Source organism: Haliotis rubra, unplaced genomic scaffold, assembly GCF_003918875.1.
Source record: "Haliotis rubra isolate DU_JTF1 unplaced genomic scaffold, ASM391887v1 Scf21, whole genome shotgun sequence".
Classification (NCBI taxonomy): Eukaryota; Metazoa; Mollusca; class Gastropoda; order Lepetellida; family Haliotidae; genus Haliotis; species Haliotis rubra.
In genome coordinates, this window is record NW_025766114.1 from 3274345 (window position 1) to 3296647 (window position 22303).

General features: G+C 39.7%; 2 protein-coding genes across 2 annotated transcripts in view; one reads left to right on the top strand and one right to left on the bottom strand.

Moving 5' to 3' along the window:
• Positions 1 to 7923: 7923 nt before the first annotated feature.
• LOC124276507 (S-antigen protein-like) lies at positions 7924 to 9462 on the bottom strand. The gene is made up of 2 exons (XM_046712138.1): positions 9453 to 9462; positions 7924 to 8711 (listed from the first exon to the last, which is right to left on the bottom strand). Exons 1-2 carry the CDS (start codon positions 9460 to 9462, stop codon positions 7924 to 7926), a joined length of 798 nt encoding a protein of 265 aa, XP_046568094.1.
• A 2739-nt stretch (positions 9463 to 12201) lies between these two features.
• LOC124276564 (pleckstrin-2-like) overlaps positions 12202 to 22303 on the top strand; it is a 34499-nt gene continuing 24397 nt past the window's right edge. Inside the window, 1 exon segment of the mRNA XM_046712205.1 lies at positions 12202 to 12334. Within this exon segment, the coding sequence (XP_046568161.1) occupies positions 12287 to 12334 (48 nt within the window). The 5' untranslated portion in view covers positions 12202 to 12286.

Here is a 22303-nt window from a genome sequence, read left to right on the forward strand (position 1 = left end):
TGTGTTTTTGGCGATGCACGAGATGACCCCTGAACTATACGTTGTCGAGAGAGAACAGCTTCACGTAGTTGTTCTAAAGTCTTGTTTAGATTTACAAATCCCCCACCTTTACTCTATCCAAAATAACGCGGGGAAAGTGAGTGAGAGACAGAGCGGTACCCCCCTCCAAATCGACATTACTTGGCAGCCACTGAAGAGACAACACACGAAGCGCAAGTTGGTATGCGTTTTTAATCAGAATATTTTACAAAAATAAATATTACCTCTGCTGTTCCTCAATAGCATCGGCAAAGAGGCATATTAGAGTTGGAGCTTTTTAAAGTACCAAGTAAGTGTTTTCCGTGGCTTTTTAATCCTTGAAGGTGAAGGAAAATCACGCGCGAGAACTAACTCCTTGGTACAGTGTGAATGTAATTAGTGTAGGTAGTCTCTTGTCAACAGAAGGCATCATTGCTCCAGAATGTTCCCAGTTCAGAGACTAATGTAGGTAAATACGTTGACTTTATTTGCATGTTTGGAATTGTGGTGAGAATTAGAAAGGTTTACACCATGTCGAGTCGGCCTTTATGAGCCGTAATCCCTGGTAAATACCACATGAAACATAGAGAGCAGGCTGTGGGCAGACGACATTCCGAGAGCAGGCAGACGACACATCGCCTTTGGGTTGTGGACACGACTCGCTGGAGAGATGTACTGACATTTATGAACTTTGGTTAACAACAATGAAGTACATGCATAGACAAGGAGTATTGTCTATAGACATGCACACAACAGAAACCGCCGGGATTGCCGGCTGTTTGGCTATTGATGGGTGCGGCATGTTCCAATAGCCGATGCGCTAAAGAGAAGGGCGTCGTGTATGTATGGTTATAATTTGCAAGACAGCTAATATCATCATTGCCTAAGTAAACGGAAAGGACTGCTTACAAGAAATTAACAATAGTGTACTATTTATAGTTTCTGTAAACAATCTGCAGGTAATGTAGTTGAACGTTTACAAGCTGCGATGTGCATGGCGCTTGGTAGTTGGAGAATGTAAGCTGCGATGTGCAGGGCGCTTGGTACAAGGTCAGTTCCTACAGACCACAACTAATTAAAATGGAATTCTTTAAGGGCCTAATTAATAAAAAACATCGGCTTATTATTTCGTTTCGTTGACATTGGAATTACTGCAACAAAAATGATTTGTTTTCTTTTCAAAATTAATAATTAGAACGAGACCTGTTTGGCACCGCCCAGTAGTGCGGTAGTTTCACACCGACTTAATGTTAGATCCGTATCTCTCTGAGTCACTGCGTTCATTGATGATAGTCAGTCCAATGTCATATGCATTTTTGTAAGCATATACCATCATTGCTGAGTTGTTTGTCGGTGATGTTAGAGAGGGGCACCTATTGTCAGCAAGTCGCTTAAGAGGTACAATGTACATATCCTGGCCTTGGATATTGTACCGTAGAGCCAGACTGAGTTCAAACACCGGAACAGCGGTACACGAAAAAAGAAGTGAATGAACAAATGTACTCGTAGCAATATGACAAACATGATACAACGGTCAGTAGTAATATCGACCTGTGCTGTTGTCGTGGCGGGATCACACCACACACACACACACCCTCCCCCCAACACACCCACTCCCTGCACATCCCTGGGCATGTACGATATCTAAATCCCAAACCTTGGTGTCCCCCCTGCAATGATGTATAACTAATACTAGCGTAAACCCACGTGGGTGACACAAATACACGAGTGTGTTTTCCAACGACACACTATAGACGGGTGTGTCATTGGTACGAATATGCAACGATGGCTCCCTTCAAGAGAGAGGCGGTGGGTTAGCTTATTGATTAAAGTGATCGCTCTTCACATGGATGGCCCCTGTTCTGTACCCCTCATGAATACAATGTGTGCAGCGCACTTCTGGTGTCCCCTGTCGTGAAATTGCTAAATATTGCTAAACAGTGTAAAACCATACGATTTTTTCTCATTCTATGAGAGAGGCGTTGATAACAAAAGCCTATGGCTGAGAGTCCCCAAGGTTGAAGCATCCGAGTTAATATTGTGTAACGCCGAAGTCACAAATTTTCAGGTCATACAGTGGTAGACCTGGCAAACATGTGACTGTAAGCATGAAATCTTTCGGGGAACCAGCGAAAGTCCCCGATTCAATTTTATCGGTTCCCGTCAGTGAGTAGTATGGGATCTATGAGACCAGTTCTGCAACAGCGTTCCGAAAGCAGTCACACCTGTGTCTGGTTATGAACACTTCGTGAGGGGTGGTAGTAGCTTAGTGGTTGAAGCGTTTGCTCGTCACATCGAAGGCCCGGGTTCGATTCCCCATGTGGGTACAATATGTGAAGCCCATTTCTGGTATCCGTGCAAATGTGGAACCCTCTCACTTATGGACACCCCGTGAACGGCTACGATAGTGTATGAAGAGTTCAACGGTGTGTACGTTCTAAACGTTCTGTAGAGTTGACATTACATCATTTAACCTGGTAAAATTAACGTTGCGGTACATCTATACTGTCCCATACGCAGAGGAAAGCGATGTTGATACATTGATGCAAACAACGACGACGTGTGTAACATGATATACGGAGATTTCTGTGACGCTTCTTTCACTATTTGTAGACCGTTGCAACACATGGCAGTTGTTGTTCTAGGTAAGGGTTCGGTTGTTATTTAACGCCGCACTCAGCAATATTCCAGCTATGTGGCGACGGTCTGTAAATAATCGAGTCTGGACCAGACAATCCAGTGATCAACAGCATGAGCATCGATCTGCGCCATTGGGAACCGATGACATGTGTCAACCACGTCAGCGAGCCTGACCACCCGATCCCGTTAGTCGCCTCTTACGACAAGCATGGGTTGCTGCAGATTAATTCTAACCCGGATCTTTCCGGTTCTTGAAATACCTATCAATAGTTTGTTTGAATGATCAAGTGCAAGATATGTTCTATTGGCCTTTGCTCCTATGAGAAGTAGGACTAACACTTCACTGAGAGGGAAGTCCAGCAAGCTGAAGTGAAAGGGAACGTCTTAAGACGCAAGTCCTGACTAGCACCAGGTTGGTCTACAAGTACAGGCCTGGAATAAAATGGCAGCTCGGCTCCCACTACTGTGAGATAATACAAGGAGCTAAATGACCTGCCAGACATACCCCATGCTCTCTGACCGCCGTTTTCCAAGTTAAATATGTATAACACCTACAGAACGACAACTTCCAGGAAGGATTAGACTAACACTTAGTCTCTGATTATATACAATTTTCATTTAAATAATTCCGTTTAAATTGAACTGAAAAGAAGCCCCTGGTAAGATGGGAGATTCAGAAACAAAGGAAATCTAGACTTCATTTTGGGATTTAGAAAGTGGGTGCGTGGGTGAGTTTAGTTTTACGCCGCACTCAGCAATATTCCAGCTATATGGCGGCGGTCTGTTAATAATCGAGTCTGGACCAATCAACAGCATGAGCATCGATCTGCACAATTGGGAACCGATGACATGTGTCAACCAAGTCAGCGAGCCCGACCACCCGATCCCGTTAGTCGCCTCTTACGACAAGCACAGTCGCCTTTTGTGGCAAGCATGGGTTGCTGAAGACCTATTCTACCCCGGATCGTCACGGGTCGGATTTAGAAAGGGATGAAGCGGAATGGAAAATAACGCGGTTCGGGGACTGTGAGACAGACTAAGGAAGGATGAACCAGCCTCTTTAACTGCAGCACTCCCATGCTCATAGATTCTCATAATTAACCAATGCATTAAAGTCATACTAAAAGTCTTAAAACTCGAGGCCTAACGAATTCGAGATGGAATTCACTTTCTGTGTTAGAGATGATTTGAAACTTATTTTGCTGATATGAAATATTTGTTGTAAACGTATGTGCATGTATAGAACCTGTGTAAATGATAAACGTCAACGCTAGAGAATAACAAGTCTCGAATATTTCCTAGCCAGATTCCACTTAGCTTAAAGTCAAAATAGCATTGAAATATCATAGGTGTTTGTTATTTATGTCTATAACATACGTTTACCTATATACCTTATATCATTACAGTTTGCGTACTTAGGGTGACACAGGTAATTATTTGAAGATCATTTAGATACAAAAAGCATACATCCGCGATGCATAGCTTTGACACACAAAAGACTGTCTAAATTATTTGCTGGCATTCGACGTGTCTGAAAACACACGGACAATCAATATTTACAAAAACAAGTAATTTACATATTTATACAACACGATCTACAGACGACCTCAGCTGACGCTACAACTGCTTGTCTACGGTAACTGGCGTATCATTGGGTGTGGACAGCACCCGCAACTCATTCCTACACTTCACCATGCATGCGGAGAGTTATACTTTCCCCACTACTCGGAACATTTGACCATCAAAATACACCCCCTATATCTACTGACCACATTCTTCACAGGGAAAGTCCAGCATCACATGGCTTTCTCAGAATGGAGCCCACGGACAGTTGTAGTGTATAACCCATGTCCAGGCACCTTGGTCGTCAGATCGACAATTCTGAGTAGTTATGAACTGACATCATAAAGTTATGTGCGACGCATCATGTCGGAAAGCGCGCGTAAAATCTCCAAATCTTAAGCATCATAAACCAGTGTACATACGTTCTTACCATGTATCAGATTTACCAAGGATTATCTATTTCCATTTCTACTGTGCCATCAATGTATCGAAAATACATATTACTAGACTGTTGCTGTTGTTGCTATCTACTACTACTACTACTATTACTACGACAACTACTACTCCTACTACTACAACTACTACTACTACTACTACTACTACTGATGTAAGTTGTCAGTAAAGAATCACGGACACCGTGTGGGTCGTACCCGATACTGCTACTGCTGCCACTACTACTACTACAACTACTACTACTACAACTACTACTACTACTACTACTACTACTACTACTACAACTACTACTACTACTGTTGTCAGTAAAGAATCCGCCGTTTGGCCCGGTCGTCAGTAAAGGAACTCATTTTCAAAGCGATCCATTCATATGATTATATCTATTTTTTACAACCAATGAAAATCTGGTTCGGTGGCTGATCGAAACTGTTTATACACTGGCGTTGGCGTTATGTATTGACAATATGTGACCTGCTTGACGGACGGTATGCTCATGTGTTGTTTAAACTGTCAACTGCTGACGCGATCGTTCATTGGCCGGTGTGATAAAACAGGTGACAACCATTTTTGGCATGAGTATATTTATCAGTATGCCAATTTTACATAAATGCATTATTGAATCACCTACCATGAGTTCCTTGCGGTCAACCCCCGTACCTACATCAAAGGTCAGCGAGATTTAAAGATTCATCAATTCTTATTCAGTCTATTGGACAGATTATATGTATTAAGCATCTATTTCCAATTTTTTATGGTTTTAAGCATTTATATAAACGATGTGCGGACTATTGCGCGGTAAATGTCCCGTAAAACATGTAGTGGTAATTGATCACCTGTAATTTATCACCTGGACCAATCAGAATCAAGTATTCTCCAAGGAAGCAGAATTTGGTAAAAACACCGCAAAACGCAAAAGAAGATATAAGGTATAATTAAGATAGTGGAAACGTGAGCGAGAATGCTTACATATGTGCAAGATATCAATGCTGTGAAAAGGGTATCTGCATCCATTTATTACATAATTACCATTACCGATTCTGAACAATGGCTTACTTAATATCGATGTGTATCAACTTCCAATGACTCTAAAATCGTTAAAGAATGTAAGCTTTTCGGGGAAGATAAGTCACAGCGATGCTCATATGACAATTCATCCTCTAGGTATGTTGACCCTCAGCTCTCAAGTATTGGAAGTAATCTCAACAAGGAAAGGGTGTTGACCACACTATCAGTCACACGATTGTGTGATCCTGGGTTTGGTCCGGTCCATACCGTATATCATTGCAGTTGTTTTCCGCCAAACTCAATATTCGAGCCACTCGAGTCTAAACCAGACAATCCAGTGACTGATATCGAGCAACAATCCGCACAGCTGGGGTGCGATGGCATGCATCAACCACGTCACTGGATCTGACCACCGAATAAATTCAGTCTCCTCTTACGACAAGGATAGGCCTGTTTCCCACCCCTAGTACTCACAGATGTGCGTGTATTGGCGATCGTTATGTTGGGAGGGCCCCAGGAACCATACCTATATCGAAAACGATGTAAAATGGCGTTCACTCATTCGTTCAGTACCTTCAGCGGGTCACTCTGATACTACCGGAACCAGCGGACCTACCGGGAAGAAGATGAAAGGTGAAGGAGAGGCATGACATCTTCCCAGCAATGTTGGTCAACTTTCTTCTTAGGACTGTGTAACCGAGGCCACGTGGTCGTCGCAGCGTAATGCCTGTAAACAGTAAATTAGATAAACTTGAACAGTATTTTAATTAAACTGGCAGAGTGTTAAAAGCGACAAAACACATAGGAAATCTACATTCACGATTTCAACTTCCATAAGCATGGTTATTAATCGCGATCAAATACTACTACTACTACTACTACTACTACTACTACTACTACTACTACTACTGCCACCTCCGCCACCACTACTGCTACAACTACTACTACTACTACTACTACCGGGGCGGTGGGGTAGCCTGGTGGTAAAGCGTTCGCTCGTCACGCCGAAGACCCGGGTTCGATTCCCCATGTGGGTACAATGTGTGAAGCCCATTTCTGGTGTCCCCCGTCGTGATATTGCTGGAATATTGCTAAAAGCGGCGTAAAACCCAACTCGCACTCACACACTCACTACTACTGCCACCTCCGCCACCACTACTGCTACAACTACTACTACTCCTACTACGTCTACCACTACTACCACTACTACTGCTACTGCTGCTACTTAACGAGTAATGACATGTAAGTGTATATTTCAGTTTATATACTCATGCCAATAATGGATGTCACTCCGTTCAATTTTTTTAATTGGAAGGGGGTGGGGGTTTAGGTGTGATAGGTGTGTGTGTGTGTGTGTGGGTGACAACCATTATTGGCATAAGTATATATCAGTTACAGGGGGTGGACTTCACACCGAGAACCAGGGTTTTCACCAACAATCCAAATCTATAGATAAAACAATTAACAGAAAATCACACACCTGCATCTTCCATATTCTTGTGATGTTGGAACATTAACGTGAGAGTCCATGTGTCTACATGCATAAACTTAATGCCAGTGAATAGTTTGCCTACAACCTTAGAGGGATCGAATGCACATTTGTTTATCATTGGGGTTGGTATTGTCGACTATCTCGGGTATATACACTATTCGGAGCTGAAGCAGCTAAACCACTGGGCAGGGGAACCAAAGAAGCAAGTATATACGGATATATCCAACAACCGTTGGAAAACAACTGGTTAGTAAATTGGCTACACAACCCTTTGGCGTATATTGACTATAGTGTCCTTGGACAACACTGCTAAAAGGTAGATCAAATGGGGAAAAAATTACCTGCCTGAAGGAGTGAGTGAGTTTGGTGTTACGCCGCTTTTAGCACTGTTCCAACAATATCACGGCGGGAACACCAGAGATGGGCTTCACACATTGTACCCATGTGGGGAATCGAACCCGGATCTTCGGCATGACGAGTGAAAGCTTTAAGCGCTATAGGCTACCCAACCGCCTCACTCATAAAACAAGAAAAATGTAGAATGATTGAACCGATACACTTAAAAGGTTGAGAGTTATTGTTTTCTGGTTGTCGTGGCTTGACGACAAACATTTGGTAATCAAGTTTGAACACACTGGTACATTGAGAGAAAAATTAATTACGGCTGTTTCAACAAACATTGTTAGAATTCGTTCCTTCATAACGATGACTTAAATGATATGAGTGATTAAAGTGCAATAAAAACACATACCTTACAGAGCATTAGCCTCTCCTCCGAACAGAGCATTATCCTCTCCTCCGAACACAGCATTAGCCTCTCCTCCGAACAGAGCATTAGCCTCTCCTCCGAACAGAGCATTATCCTCTCCTCCGAACACAGCATTATCCTCTCCTCCGAACAGAGCATTATCCTCTCCTCCGAACAGAGCATTAGCCTCTCCTCCGAACAGAGCATTAGCCTCTCCTCCCAACAAAGCATTAGCCTCTCCTCCGAACACAGCATTATCCTCTCCTCCGAACAGAGCATTAACCTCTCCTCCGAACACAGCATTATCCTCTCCTCCGAACAGAGCATTAGCCTCTCCTCCGAACAGAGCATTAGCCTCTCCTCCCAACAGAGCATTAGCCTCTCCTCCGAACAGAGCATTAGCCTCTCCTCCGAACACAGCATTATCCTCTCCTCCCAACAGAGCATTATCCTCTCCTCCGAACACAGCATTAGCCTCTCCTCCGAACACAGCATTATCCTCTCCTCCCAACAAAGCATTAGCCTCTCCTCCGAACACAGCATTATCCTCTCCTCCCAACAAAGCATTAGCCTCTCCTCCGAACACAGCATTATCCTCTCCTCCGAACACAGCATTATCCTCTCCTCCGAACAGAGCATTAGCCTCTCCTCCCAACAAAGCATTAGCCTCTCCTCCGAACAGAGCATTAGCCTCTCCTCCGAACAGAGCATTATCCTCTCCTCCGAACAGAGCATTAGCCTCTCCTCCGAACAGAGCATTAGCCTCTCCTCCCAACAAAGCATTAGCCTCTCCTCCGAACAGAGATTAGCCTCTCCTCCGAACAGAGCATTAGCCTCTCCTCCCAACAAAGCATTAGCCTCTCCTCCGAACAGAGCATTATCCTCTCCTCCTAACACAGCATTATCCTCTCCTCCGAACAGAGCATTATCCTCTCCTGTAATAATCCTGTGTTTGCCAGTAAAATTCATCAACACAATCCAAGAAAAAGAGTTCATGTAAATCCATGTTGGCATCTACATTATCCAATACCAAATTCCTGTCTGTCGAACGCATTCCAGGTTTTGCTGTTGAAAGAATCACTAGATTGGAAAAATCATCTTGTTTCTAAAAGTTGTTGTAGACAAATTCGTCAAACCGTTTTACAACATGAAGATAATTCCTTTCCAATGTCAATTGCATCCATATTGTCGTCTGAAAAGAACGCTCTTCAAAAGTCCGTGCAGCGGAAATGGCCTCTGATTGGCTGATGCGACGATCACACAATCACGTGACTTATTGTCTGAACACCTGCCTTGAAATATACAACTTTTCTATATTGTTTTGACATTTGTTTTGACATGTCTTTAACTATATTAAACACAACATTTTCTAATGAATCAATGTATGTACGACTAGATGCTAGGAGAAAGCTTTTTGCCAGATAAATAATTCAGACTTTTTGAACATTTGTAGAAACAAAACCGATAAGAAAGGAACACTTTTTATATATACGCATCAGGAATACAAACAAAGACATGGAGTCCTACACTGACCTCGGCTCATTAATTCAGTGTGAGTTTCAAACACGGAAAGCATGCAGCGTCTAACTCATATGACTCGGGAACAATATCGACAATGAATATAATATCCACAATGTCATAAGCTTCAACCAGCAGTCAGAGCTGAACAAGAGCTGTGGGGTAGCCTAGTGGTTCAAGCATTAACTCATCATGTCAAAAGCCCGAGTTCGATTTTCAGTGTGTTAAGCGTATTTCTAATGCTGTTGAAATATTGCTAAATGCGGAATAAAACCTTACTAACTCACTCACTCATTCGAGTGTTTAGGCTCGCTGACTTGGTTGATACATGTAACATAATGTTAGATTTGGGATCACACTTTCTTAGAAAGTACACATTCCAGTACCTGTTTGGGTTGAGTCCCATCCGGGATTCGAACCCTCAGAGTCAAGCACCTAATCGCCAGCACACACATGTTGGTACATGTATCCCAATTTCGTAGATTGATGCTCATGCTGTTGATCACTGGATTGTCTGGTCCAGCCTCGATTATTTTCAAATATATAACTGGAATATTGCTAAGTGCGGTGCTCAACAACGAACAAACAAACAAACTTTAACCGTTAAACAACGAAGTTTATGATCGTGTTAGAATATTGATCTTCAGTAACCCATGCTTGTCGTAAGAGGCGACTAACGGGATCGGGTGGTCAGGCTCGCTGACTTGGTTGACACATGTCATCGGTTCCCAATTGCGCAGATCGATGCTCGTATTATTAGTCACTGGATTGTCTGGTCCAGACTCGATTATTTACAGACCGCCGCCATATAGCTGGAATAGTGCTGAGTGCGGCGTAAAACTAAACTCACTCACTCAATTTAACATCATTCAGATGCTACTGAAGCTATATGGTTCATGCGGCGTAACGAATAATACTGAGCCTAAGTTTACTTTAGACTGTCAAAATAAACGGCATATTATACTCAAATTTTCGAAACTAAACGTAGTCGTTTGAGCTCGGAAAAATAATGTACTTGTGGAATAGCAAATAGGCATCATGGAAAAACACAACACTGTTGAGCACATATATAACGTCTATTCTAATGTAAATACTAGGAAACAGCAGTTTGTTTTATAGACGTACAAAAACGTGTGATTGAGTTAACCATAACTGTTTATGGTTAAAACTATCCAAGGTTCGTGTTCAAGGCCTGTATTTCAAGGTTAAATTACTCCCCCTAGATTTTACTCTACAGTGATTCTGTACTAGGATGGAAACGCATTTCCCGAAATAAATGGAATCGATATAAAATCGTTATTAAATTTAAACTTGAGTTTGGTAGATATGGTATTTATTTACATTGTCATGGCACCAAATCATTCCTGCCACAGGATCAAAACATTACTATCTAAATATCTGTAAGTAATATAGCTAAAAAAGGCTCAACACGCCACAGTAATTATCAGCAGTGGTGTTACTATGGTATTGCATGTGCATGTTACCATGGTATTGCGTATGTATGTTACCATGGTATTGCGTATGTATGTTACCATGGTATTGCGTGTGTATGTTACCATGGTATTGCGTATGTATGTTACCATGGTATTGCATGTGCATGTTACCGTGGTATTGCGTGTGTATGTTACCATGGTATTGCGTATGTATGTTACCATGGTATTGCGTGTGTATGTTACCATGGTATTGTGTGTGCATGTGGTGTACGTGTGAGCAGCAGTTGCATGTCGACGAATAATATTTTCCTTATATGAAATACTAGTACACTGTTTTTATAAAAGTACTTTTGTTTCACCATCCTCTATATAATGTATGGTTATATGGCTACAATAATGTCGACGCTTTCTTATCTTTCTCAAGTAATTTCATGGCATTGGTATTGTGGGGTATTTTAGGGCGTGTATATGCTTTGGGGACCGTTCATAATTCATGGCTGGGGTGGGGGTGGGTGGGGTGGTTTCATGGAGAAGCATGTACAATGTGAATGACAAGATATTGCTAAAAGCGGCGTAAAACTAAACTCAGTCACTCGAAATTGTAAATAAGAAATGAGTTACATTCTTCTGTTATCAATAGTCCACGTGAAATATGTATAGTTCCTCAATGGAAGTGAATAAATTTGGAGAATAAACTTATTGTAATGGCATATATCTACCATCAACGCCACACCCTTCATAAAGACGAATCCTGACCTTTTCGAGAACTTTGTCATCTCATTTTGTTTTTTAAATGTCTAATTTCCTCGCGCATCAATTGATTTTTTTTTTCAAATTAAACCTGTCTTCAACATTTACTTTTCAAATACCCAAAGAATTTGTCTCAGTTCTACCAATGTTATTCGTCTTTGCCATTTTTTATTACACTGATTGAATTTAATTTCATGCTGGAACGTTTTCATGCTGCTTAATTAATCAAAATTTTCCCAGGACTTATTATTGTAAGAATAATGCTTAAAACGGTGGAAAACCGTATATTTATTAGTACCATCAGAAACCATATAATAAAAACAGTATATGGTCTCTGGTATTATATCTGATATTGTACCTGGCAAAATGTTCGATGTTTATAAAAGTCTTTCAGAAGAATACTGTCATTGTTTTCACTTTGGAACTAGAGACTCAAAGCAAATGAATGTATATCGATTTTAATCATTAGTAAAACATGGTCAATGAAAAATCTCTTCAGTGTTGGAGGATGTATTTGAATGATTTTCCCGGCTGTAAACCCATGCATGCAAGTGGCTCCGTATTTTAGTTTAAAGGGGCGTAACTCTCGATGCGACATCTAGTGGAGTTTACGAGAACTAGTCAAGATAAACATTGAAATGACAACTTGAAGGCATTGCGTTTACAATGGATAAGGAAAATTACAGCCTCAGATCTGGATATCTGCTCTCTCAAGTAAGTGTTTAACATGCATAGTGCAAGGAGCGTGGAGACTTAATTACGTTTTTTATTTGAAATCAATTTTTGTCATCTGGTGTTTTTGTCGATGACTTCCGGTGATCAAATCCCATATCATGTCATGTCGTCGTCTCAGTAATAAAACAGGGTTTGCAAATTTCAGTGGTGTGAAGTATAAATAGAATATTTTAACTTGTCCTTGATCTATTTTTGTAATCACTTCGGAGTTAGAAACAGCACATAAATACGATAAACTCTTGTTGACTCAAAAACAAAAATGTCAAGATTAGTCATGTATCCTGTTGAATTTTAGACAGTGTCATCAGAGACCATATAATACATGGTGTCTGGTGTCATGAACAAGCTTTATGTTTACTGTTATGCTAACTGTTACTCGTTTATACTGAATAGCCATCTTTTATACTGAATAACCATCTTGATTTTGTGCCAGTCTGGTAACTGTGAAACCAGGTGCCTATCTTGGCACCACTTCAAGCACGTCAGTATCAGCTAGGAACAGCTGTTGTTTAAATATTGTTGTCTGCCTCTGTGTTTCGTACAAAATGTCCTTGTTCTGTTGTTCTACAGTATGAAACTGTTGCAGCTGTTGTGTAACTTTCAATCCCCACCAAGCTAAGCTATTATGTGAATTAATTCAATTTGTAGCTGTCATTACTGTGTTCAATAATTTAATTATTGTAAAGTGGCCATATTGGCATATCATATTGACACGTTGCACTTGAATTGCATGATTAGTAAATCAGAATATTTGTGGGAAATAGATAAATTATTCTAACTTCCACATAACCATGAAGAGGATAACAGTCTGTTGCGAACAGGAATGCGCTGGTCCTCGCAATTAATTCAATATCACAGGCACTCGGTAATTTCCAAGCTTCCTTGATTGTATTTCAGTGAGGTAGCAATGTATTTTATGCTTCATAGATAAATAGCTGACGCCGGTTTTCAACCCAATACAGAGGAAGAGGTTTGACGATAAATTTTACATTAATCAGTCTATTTTCTTTAAATGTTAGTGTCCAATATTAAAGAGATGATTATCTCTACCTTTTGAAAATATGAGGGGCAGTGGGGTAGCCTAATGGTTAAAGCCTTGGCTCGTCACGCCGAAGACCTGGGTTCGAATCCCCACATGGGTACAATGTGTGAAGCCCATTTCTGGTGTCCCCCGCCGTGATGTTGCTGGAATATTGCTAAAAGCGGCGTAAAACCTAACTCAGTCAGTCAGTTTGAAAATATGATCTTTTAAAGAGTCTCAGTTTGGAACAAGCTCATGATTTTTTCCAGTTTGCCAAGCAATGGCAGTATGGATTCCTGAATTAATCCCTGCTGTTACCACACAGTTACAAAACATGGTTATTTATGATAAATGAAAGGTATTGATTTTTAAGGGTTTCACACAACACAGAACTATGCATCCAGTTTGTTCAAACATATAGAATGAATGCAGAAATCTAAAGAGCTTGTATCTCCAGGCATGCACAACAATATTCACTGTACCAGATATTTCAGGAGCAATATGAAGTACTTGTGATTAAAGTAAAGATTAAATGTTACAGCACAGTATGCTACACAGTATAGTATTGCATTACTTCACAGGACTCTCATATTTTCAGTAAGGACCCTTTAAAAGTGGGGGTGATGGGGAACTCTAGTTTTGTAGGTAATGCTGAAACCCTGATTTATTCTCAAGGACATTGACTTAGGGACCGTTCATAATTTATGGCGGTGTGTGTGTGTGTGCGCGTGCGTGCGTGTGTGTGTAAGATATTATGATGATTTTTAAGGAGATGCATGTACAATGTGAATGACCCCCCTAAAATTTTTGTACAAAATAAGTGACCCCCCTGCATGTCATGTACAAAATGAATTACCCCCCTTCCCTACCCATAATTTCTAAGCATAATATTAAACATATTTTATGTCCAAAATAGATGACCCCCAAGTATGTGTGCACAAAATTGATGCCCCCCTCCTAGCTCGCCAGAACAAAATGGGTGAAAACACACACACCCTTAAAAACATCATCACGCCCACCTAGCCATAAATTATGAACGATCCCTTATACATGTCCTGAAGATACCTTGCAGGTTGGGAATGGTATACATGGTGCAGACATTGCAGAAAAGTATCAAAACGTTGAAAACATTATGAAATAATCAGATAACATATGTCGTAATGCAGTTTGACCATTGTTTGACTGCCGCAAAATCACTCAGTGAAACCTAATCTAAGTATGTTAAAGCTCACATGCAACCAAAAAATCAAACACAATTATCACTTATTCATGACATATAATATACATTGCTGATTATGAAAAAAACATATAAACAAAATTATAAGCATACAATTGCAATCAAAAGTGCAATATTTTGTACTTGGGTTTACTTCCCTAGGAACGAAGCAGCCGGGATACCGAACCCAGTCAGAGAGGGTGATTGTGCACTCAAGTGTAACGGCTGGTTCATTTGCAGATGCTCTCACGGCTCATTGTGTGTGTATATATAGAGATGTTGGGCTTTGAAAATACATGCTCAGTTTTTGTGTATAACATTTTGCAATCAACAGACATCATAACATGTCATGTGTACAAGTATCACACCTGCCTGTCTGTGCAATTACATAATGTGACAGAGACCGAACTCGGGCCATAAATCAATGCGTTTTGTTTATGGTATATAGCCTGATAGGTGTTAAGTTCAAATTGCATGTGGTTAGTGATCGAAGTTGTGTATTGAATATTGTCATTAGCTGACAGGCGGGCAGACACATAGGTGTCAATAAAACAGACATTGAGTTTTGTCTGTGACGACGACATATCTTCAACACAGTTAGAAATTCTGTCAACGCTAAATAATGACATTGCTTTTAAGTATCGAACTGAGAAAGTGACTCAGTAAGAAGAATGTGTGGTAAAATAGACAAATTAAATTATATAAACAGTTAAATCAGTAACATATAAAAAGCTCACACCTGTGAAATATCAACACAACATTAGAAAAATATCTCACACCAAAGCCTTCACTGAGTGTTCACCGGACAACCCGCTTCCAAGCTATGTGAACCTATTTCAGTGCGCATGTGCTATGAGCGCAGCCCAGCGCAACGCAGCCCAGCTGGGGGAAAATCAGTGAATCGTTTGAACTCTGATTTCGCGCGTTTTTTTCATCGCGTTATTTTTCAACTTTATTAACTGAATTTGCATTTTTGATGATTTGTTTCAGTAAGTCCATACCGAAAGGTATCAGAATCTGAAAAGTTGTGTTTTATGTTGCATGTGACCTTTAAGGTATGAAATTATGAATGCTGACATGATTAATCACTGTTATTGGTTACATCATAGAATTTTAATCATATTGACATGACTCAATACGTTTTCAGTGGACAGGGTTGGTTAATACATCATCACTCGTCGTTAGAGCCCATCCCTAAATGCGATGAATAGGAAACACAGCATTAACCATGTGAGCTGGTCTCTCCATAGACTAACACTTAGTCTCTGAATACATATGATTTTGGTAGGGACATCTAACAAATAATCCCATTTTAATTGAAAAGGAGCCCAGTCAGAAGGAAATTCAGAACCTGAAAGACTCTAGACTTGCTTCAATTTAGCATTGTAGGGAGGTGTAGGCAGTAAGGAAAATAATGTGGTTCAGGGACTGTGAGACAGTCTAGTCCCACCACTGAAGAAAAAAATATGGAAGCCTGATAGAATAAAAATATTCAAATTTGTAACCAAATTTTGAGCGCCTTTGTCATTCAGTTTTGAAGTATATAGTAACATACAGATAATGATGTCAATAGACATGTCCATGTTTTCATTATGCTGACTAACATCATGAACATAGTCACAAAGATATTGGGGGGCGGTGGGGTAGCCTAGTGGTTAAAGCGTTCGCTCGTCACACTGAAGACCCGGGTTCGATTCCCCACATGGGTACAATGAGTGAAGCCCATTTCTGGTGTCCCCGGCCGTGATATTGCTGGAAAATGGCTAAAGGCGGCGTAAAACCATACTCACTCACTCACTCACAAAGATATTAAATCAGTTTTTTTGTTTCAGTGATGTAATTTTATTTGTTTCAGTGATGTATTTGTGTGAAGAATAGCACATTAGCATGATGAGGTCAGTGTGGAGTTACCTGTCAAAAGATTGATCTACTGTTCGGAGATCACTATGCTAAGCTGCTGTTCATGACCCTATAATAGTCAAATGACAAAAACTATTACTTTTACGAGTCTAGTGTCACATGTATCATTGCTTTTGATACATTTATCCATTTTCTGTCATCTAAGGTCTATTTTTAACATATTTAAGGAAGGAAAGCTGAAATCTGATAAAACACATATGGTTGATGTCATGTGGTGTGTTGGTGTGATCTGCTGATCAGTTCAGATGGGGTCATCTCACATTATGGTTATTTCAGTGGTCATTCAAAGTTCACAAAAGGTCCACCCATAATGGATGTCCTAATATCTTTGTTTTGCGACAGTGAGAACCAACGTCTGATTTTTATTAGATTGATGTTATGCACTGAGTAATACAAAGGATATTGATGTTATGCACTGAGTAATGAAAAGGATATTGATGTTATGCACTGAATAATACAAAGGATATTGATGTTATATACTGAATAATACAAAGGATATTGATGTTATGCACTGAGTAATACAAAGGATATTGATGTTATATACTGAGTAATACAAAGGGTATTGATGTTATATACTGAGTAATCTTGGTAATAGAAAGGGTATTGATGTTATACACTGAATAATACAAAGGGTATTGATGTTGTACACTGAATAATACAAAGGATATTGATGTTATATACTGAGTAATACAAAGGATATTGATGTTATGCACTGAGTAATCTTGGTAATAGAAAGGGTATTGATGTTATACTCTGAATAATACAAAGGATATTGATGTTATATACTGAGTAATACAAAGGATATTGATGTTATGCACTGAGTAATACAAAGGATATTGATGTTATGCACTGAGTAATACAAAGGATATTGATGTTATGCACTGAGTAATACAAAGGATATTGATGTTATATACTGAGTAATACAAAGGGTATTGATGTAATATACTGAGTAATCTTGGTAATAGAAAGGGTATTGATGTTATACACTGAGTAATACAAAGGATATTGATGTTATATACTGAGTAATACAAAGGATATTGATGTTGTGCACTGAGTAATACAAAGGATATTGATGTTATACACTGAGTAATACAAAGGATATTGATGTTATATACTGAGTAATACAAAGGATATTGATGTTATACACTGAGTAATACAAAGGATATTGATGTTATACACTGAGTAATACAAAGGATATTGATATTATACACTGAGTAATACAAAGGATATTGATGTTATACACTGAGTAATACAAAGGATATTAATGTTATACACTGAGTAATAGTACTACTACAAAGGATATTGATGTTACACACTGAGTAATACAAAGGATATTGATGTTACACACTGAGTAATACAAAGGATATTAATGTTATACACTGAGTAATACAAAGGATATTGATGTTATACACTGAGTAATACAAAGGATATTGATGTTATACACTGAGTAATTGTACTACTACAAAGGATATTGATGTTACACACTGAGTAATACAAAGGATATTGATGTTACACACTGAGTAATGCAAAGGATATTGATGTAACACATTGAGTAATACAAAGGTTATTGATGTTATACACTGAGTAATACAAAGGATATTGATGTTACACACTGAGGTGAGGCGAGGTGAAATTGGGTTTAACGTCGTGCTTGAGAATATTTCGCTCATACGACGACGTGCATGCGTGTGTATGTGTAGGACACACTGAGTAATACAAAGTGTATTGATAGACTCTACACCAAAATGTTGATACCCAAGAAGATCAACGTTAGAATTGGTCTTCAGTAACGCATGCTGGTCGTAAGAGGCGACTAACGGGATCAGGTGGTCAGGCTCGCTGACTGGTTGATTCATGTCAATGTGTCCCAAATGCGTAGATCGATGCTCCTGATGTCAATCATTGGACAGTCGTGTCCAGACTCTGTATATACAGACTGCCACCATTTAGCTGGAATGATACAGCTTTTACTAAAAGTTTTAACTTCTACAAGAGGATATCTTATATCAAACAGAAAGTGAGAAACAATTACTTTCAGTTTTCATCTTTTTTCATATCCAATTACTGATCCATAAAGCTGACGTTTCCCTGAGATCTGACAAAATTTAAAACGACAGATCTTAAAGAAATGAAGTACATTGACAAGAATCAACATATTGTAACATGACTAAACTATTGATTTATTTTTCAGTGAATCTGAAGTTACTCATCCCAAATTGTCACTTTACATCAGCAAAATAGTAAATAATTTCATCAGATAACTCCTGGATCTCCTGCATTGCTGTAATCCAGTCATTTCCTGCTGATTGAAGTCATACGCACATTTATGAGTAATTGAAAATGGCGCCTGGTCTAACCTGGTTATTGTTAGGTTTAAGCAGAATGATTTATAAACGATCAGAAACAAGATGACTGTCTACTTCAGAAAGTGACTGAAATAATACAACTTCCTGACACAGTTGGTGATTTGTCATTGAATGTGACATGTCAAGCTTGGTCTGATTTATGGCCTCAAGAAGTGTTGTTTCTTGCAGTTGTTCTAAGTACATAGCATATTAACTGGGAAATATTGTTCTTCTCCAAAGTTTGTTGTTGTTTTTTTCATCCCACCAATTTGGGCCTAAGGATCTGTGAATCAAGAGACGGAATGGTTCTGGCCTTAAAGTCAGTTGGGTTGTTGGTTGTTTAATGACGCACTCAGCAATATTCCAGCTATATGGCGGTGGTCTGTAAATAATCGAGTCTGGACCTGACAATCCAGTGATCAACAGCATGAGCATCCATTGGGATACAATGACGTGTCAACCAAGTCCGCAAACCTAACTACCCAATCCTGTTAGTCATTTCTTAATACAAGCATGTGTTGCTGAAGACCAATTCTAACCCACGGGTCCTTAAACATGTTAAAGTCACACTAAAGCTATCAGTTCAGCACATGTCCAGCTGTGAGATATATAACAGCCACAGGCAACACACCTTGACCAGCAGCATTGTGTAGTTGAGTGTTTCATATGATGGACGTGGTGTAGTGTCAGTCACGTGTCATGGAAGTTAATGTCAGCCTCAGACGAAAGTTACGTAATCAACATACATGATGGGGTGGTCGGGTAGCCTCATGGTTAAAGCGTTCGCTCGTCATGTGGAAGGCCTGGGTTCAATTCCCTACATGGGTAAAATGTGTGGAGTCCATTTCTGGTTTACCCTTCCCTGATATTGCTGAAAGTTCTATAAAATCCAGTTCACACACTCACTCACTCACTCACTCACACATACACCTCACACCACCACAAACACCATGTTGTACTTGGAGCGGTGGGGTAGTCCAGTGGTTTAAGCATTCGCTCGTCACGCCAAATACCTGGATTGTTGATTCCCCACATGGGTACAATTTACTACAATGTGTGAGGCCCATTTCTGGTGTCTCCCGCTGTGATATTGCTGGGATATTGCTAAAAGCGGCATAAAACCAAGCCCACTCACTCCATGTTGTACTTACTATGCTTACAGCACAATCAGATCTCCTTCCTTTATCATTTTCAAGTCACTTGTTATTAATTGGTGGTGGTGGTGGAATTGGGTTTAACATTGTGCTTGAGTATATTTCGCTCATATGACGACGTGCATGCGTGCTGTGTACTAGCCCAGACTGAAGCTGGTTTTATGGTGCTAGCCCACTGAGATACCATGTCGCAGTGAAGCATGAATACCCCACTCAGACACATTATACTGATTCCGAGCCGACCAGTCCTTGTTGTACCCATTAATGCCGAGAGCCAGGCAGGGACCAACAAGTACCATATTTTAACGTCTTTTGGTATGACGCGGTAGGGGATCGAACCCGCAACCTTCCGCACTCCAGGCGGACGCTCTAACCACTACACCACGGAGGCGGTCTATTAATTGGCATTTGTCATGTTTATACATGTTTCATGTGCTGAAATACTCTCAATTTACCTAATGACTAGCAATGATAAGTCAGGTCAAATTCTGTCTATCTTGATGACAGTAACATGATCTTAAAGGTCCTTGCAGAGCATGTAGATGCATCATCATGGTCAAGGAGACTTGACACGCGAACTGTTATGCAGTGTTTTAGAAAATAGACTAATCTATGTGTTCACTTTTATTCCTAGTTTTGTTTTGTGCAATTATATGCACATGTAATTGTGGAAAATCAACAGAATTTGTCAGCTGGCAAGTTCTCACCAGAATATAACAATAGGCTGTTGAAAGTGTGTCCACTCTACATTTAAGTTCTATCATGAATGAAAACAATGCTGTTCTAAATACCTCATGAAATATCTAGTAAATGTGTTTCCGTAACTTTCATGATAAAGGAAAAATTGTGTTTTCGCAATTGTACATATTTAAGAGAAGCTTTCACGAGCAAATATTCTACATTTACAACACTGTAATCATTCACTGACTACAAAAGCATTAAATGCCACAGGATGACCATGGTCAAGGTGAATCATGCAACCATTGTTAAAATGCCAATAAAACTAACATGATATGTACTGGACACAAAATTACTCGAGTACCAGTAATCAGTATAATAATCTATGACTACTAATAATCATATCTGCCGACAGTGTTAACTTTCTGTATGTTTCAAATGTGCAATTAAAACATTGTAAAATGTGAAAATAATATTTCCTTCTTGATCATGTTAATTCATTTTAATTCATTTTAATAGGTGCGGTGGGGTAGCCTAGTGGTTAAAGCATTCACTGAGATAATCATCATGACGAAGACCCGGGTTCGATTCCCCACATGGGTACAATGTGTTAAGCCCATTTCTGGTGTCCCCCGCCATGATATTGCTGGAATATTGCTAAAAGCAGCGTAAAACCAAACTTACTCACTCACTCATTTTAATAACATACCAATGTACATAATGTATGGTACAAAATACAAAGATTTTTATTGTGTAGATTTACCAGTGGTTCTGTCTGCTACCAAACTGCGCCGCTTCTTGACAAATGTATCAAGTGGTATGAATATATATATTGTTACCTCTGTCAGTGTTCTGCCAAGGCAGCGGCCTTGCGTGATTCTCGAATTTTTTTGTTGATTAGCGCATAGTATTAATGCAAAGCAGGACATAGAGCACTTTTTTTCATATGTAATGGGTTACACTTCATATTTGTTTTGAATGTTGCATAGAGTAATAGATGCATTAAATAAAGGAAACTGCCAATAATTTCACTTTTTTTATCACTAGTATGAGACTTGTTTTTTTTCATACTAATATTTCAAGTCTTATGTAAATGAAATGTACTGGTATATTCCAAACATTTTGTGGTATGTGCTTACAAGTATTTCAAATCATGGTATACCGGTAATAGTTATTTTACTGTGCAGTGAGTGCACATCTAGTTAGTGATGGGGCTGTGTGGTAGCCTAGTGGTTAAAGCGTTCGCTCGTCACGCCTAAGAGTAAGACCTGGGTTCGATTCCCCACATGGGTACAATGTGTAAAGCCCATTTTATCGCTAAAAGAGGCATAACATCCAACTCACTCACTCACTTTACTGCATATGGTTGAAGTAATTCATAAAGAAATACTACAACATGTCACTGATTGTCAGCTGTGTATAAAACTGCATAAAATCTAATTCAAAGACAAAGGTAAGTTCTAATATTAGAAAGAGTATCTTTAAGAAACATGCTATTGTCAGTGATCACCTACAAGCTGTTGAGGCTAAATATAAGATGTTGGATGTTGGATGTTGTTGGTACTGCAGTATGTTACACATGTCAGGAAGATTCCATCTCAAACATCCTGTGTA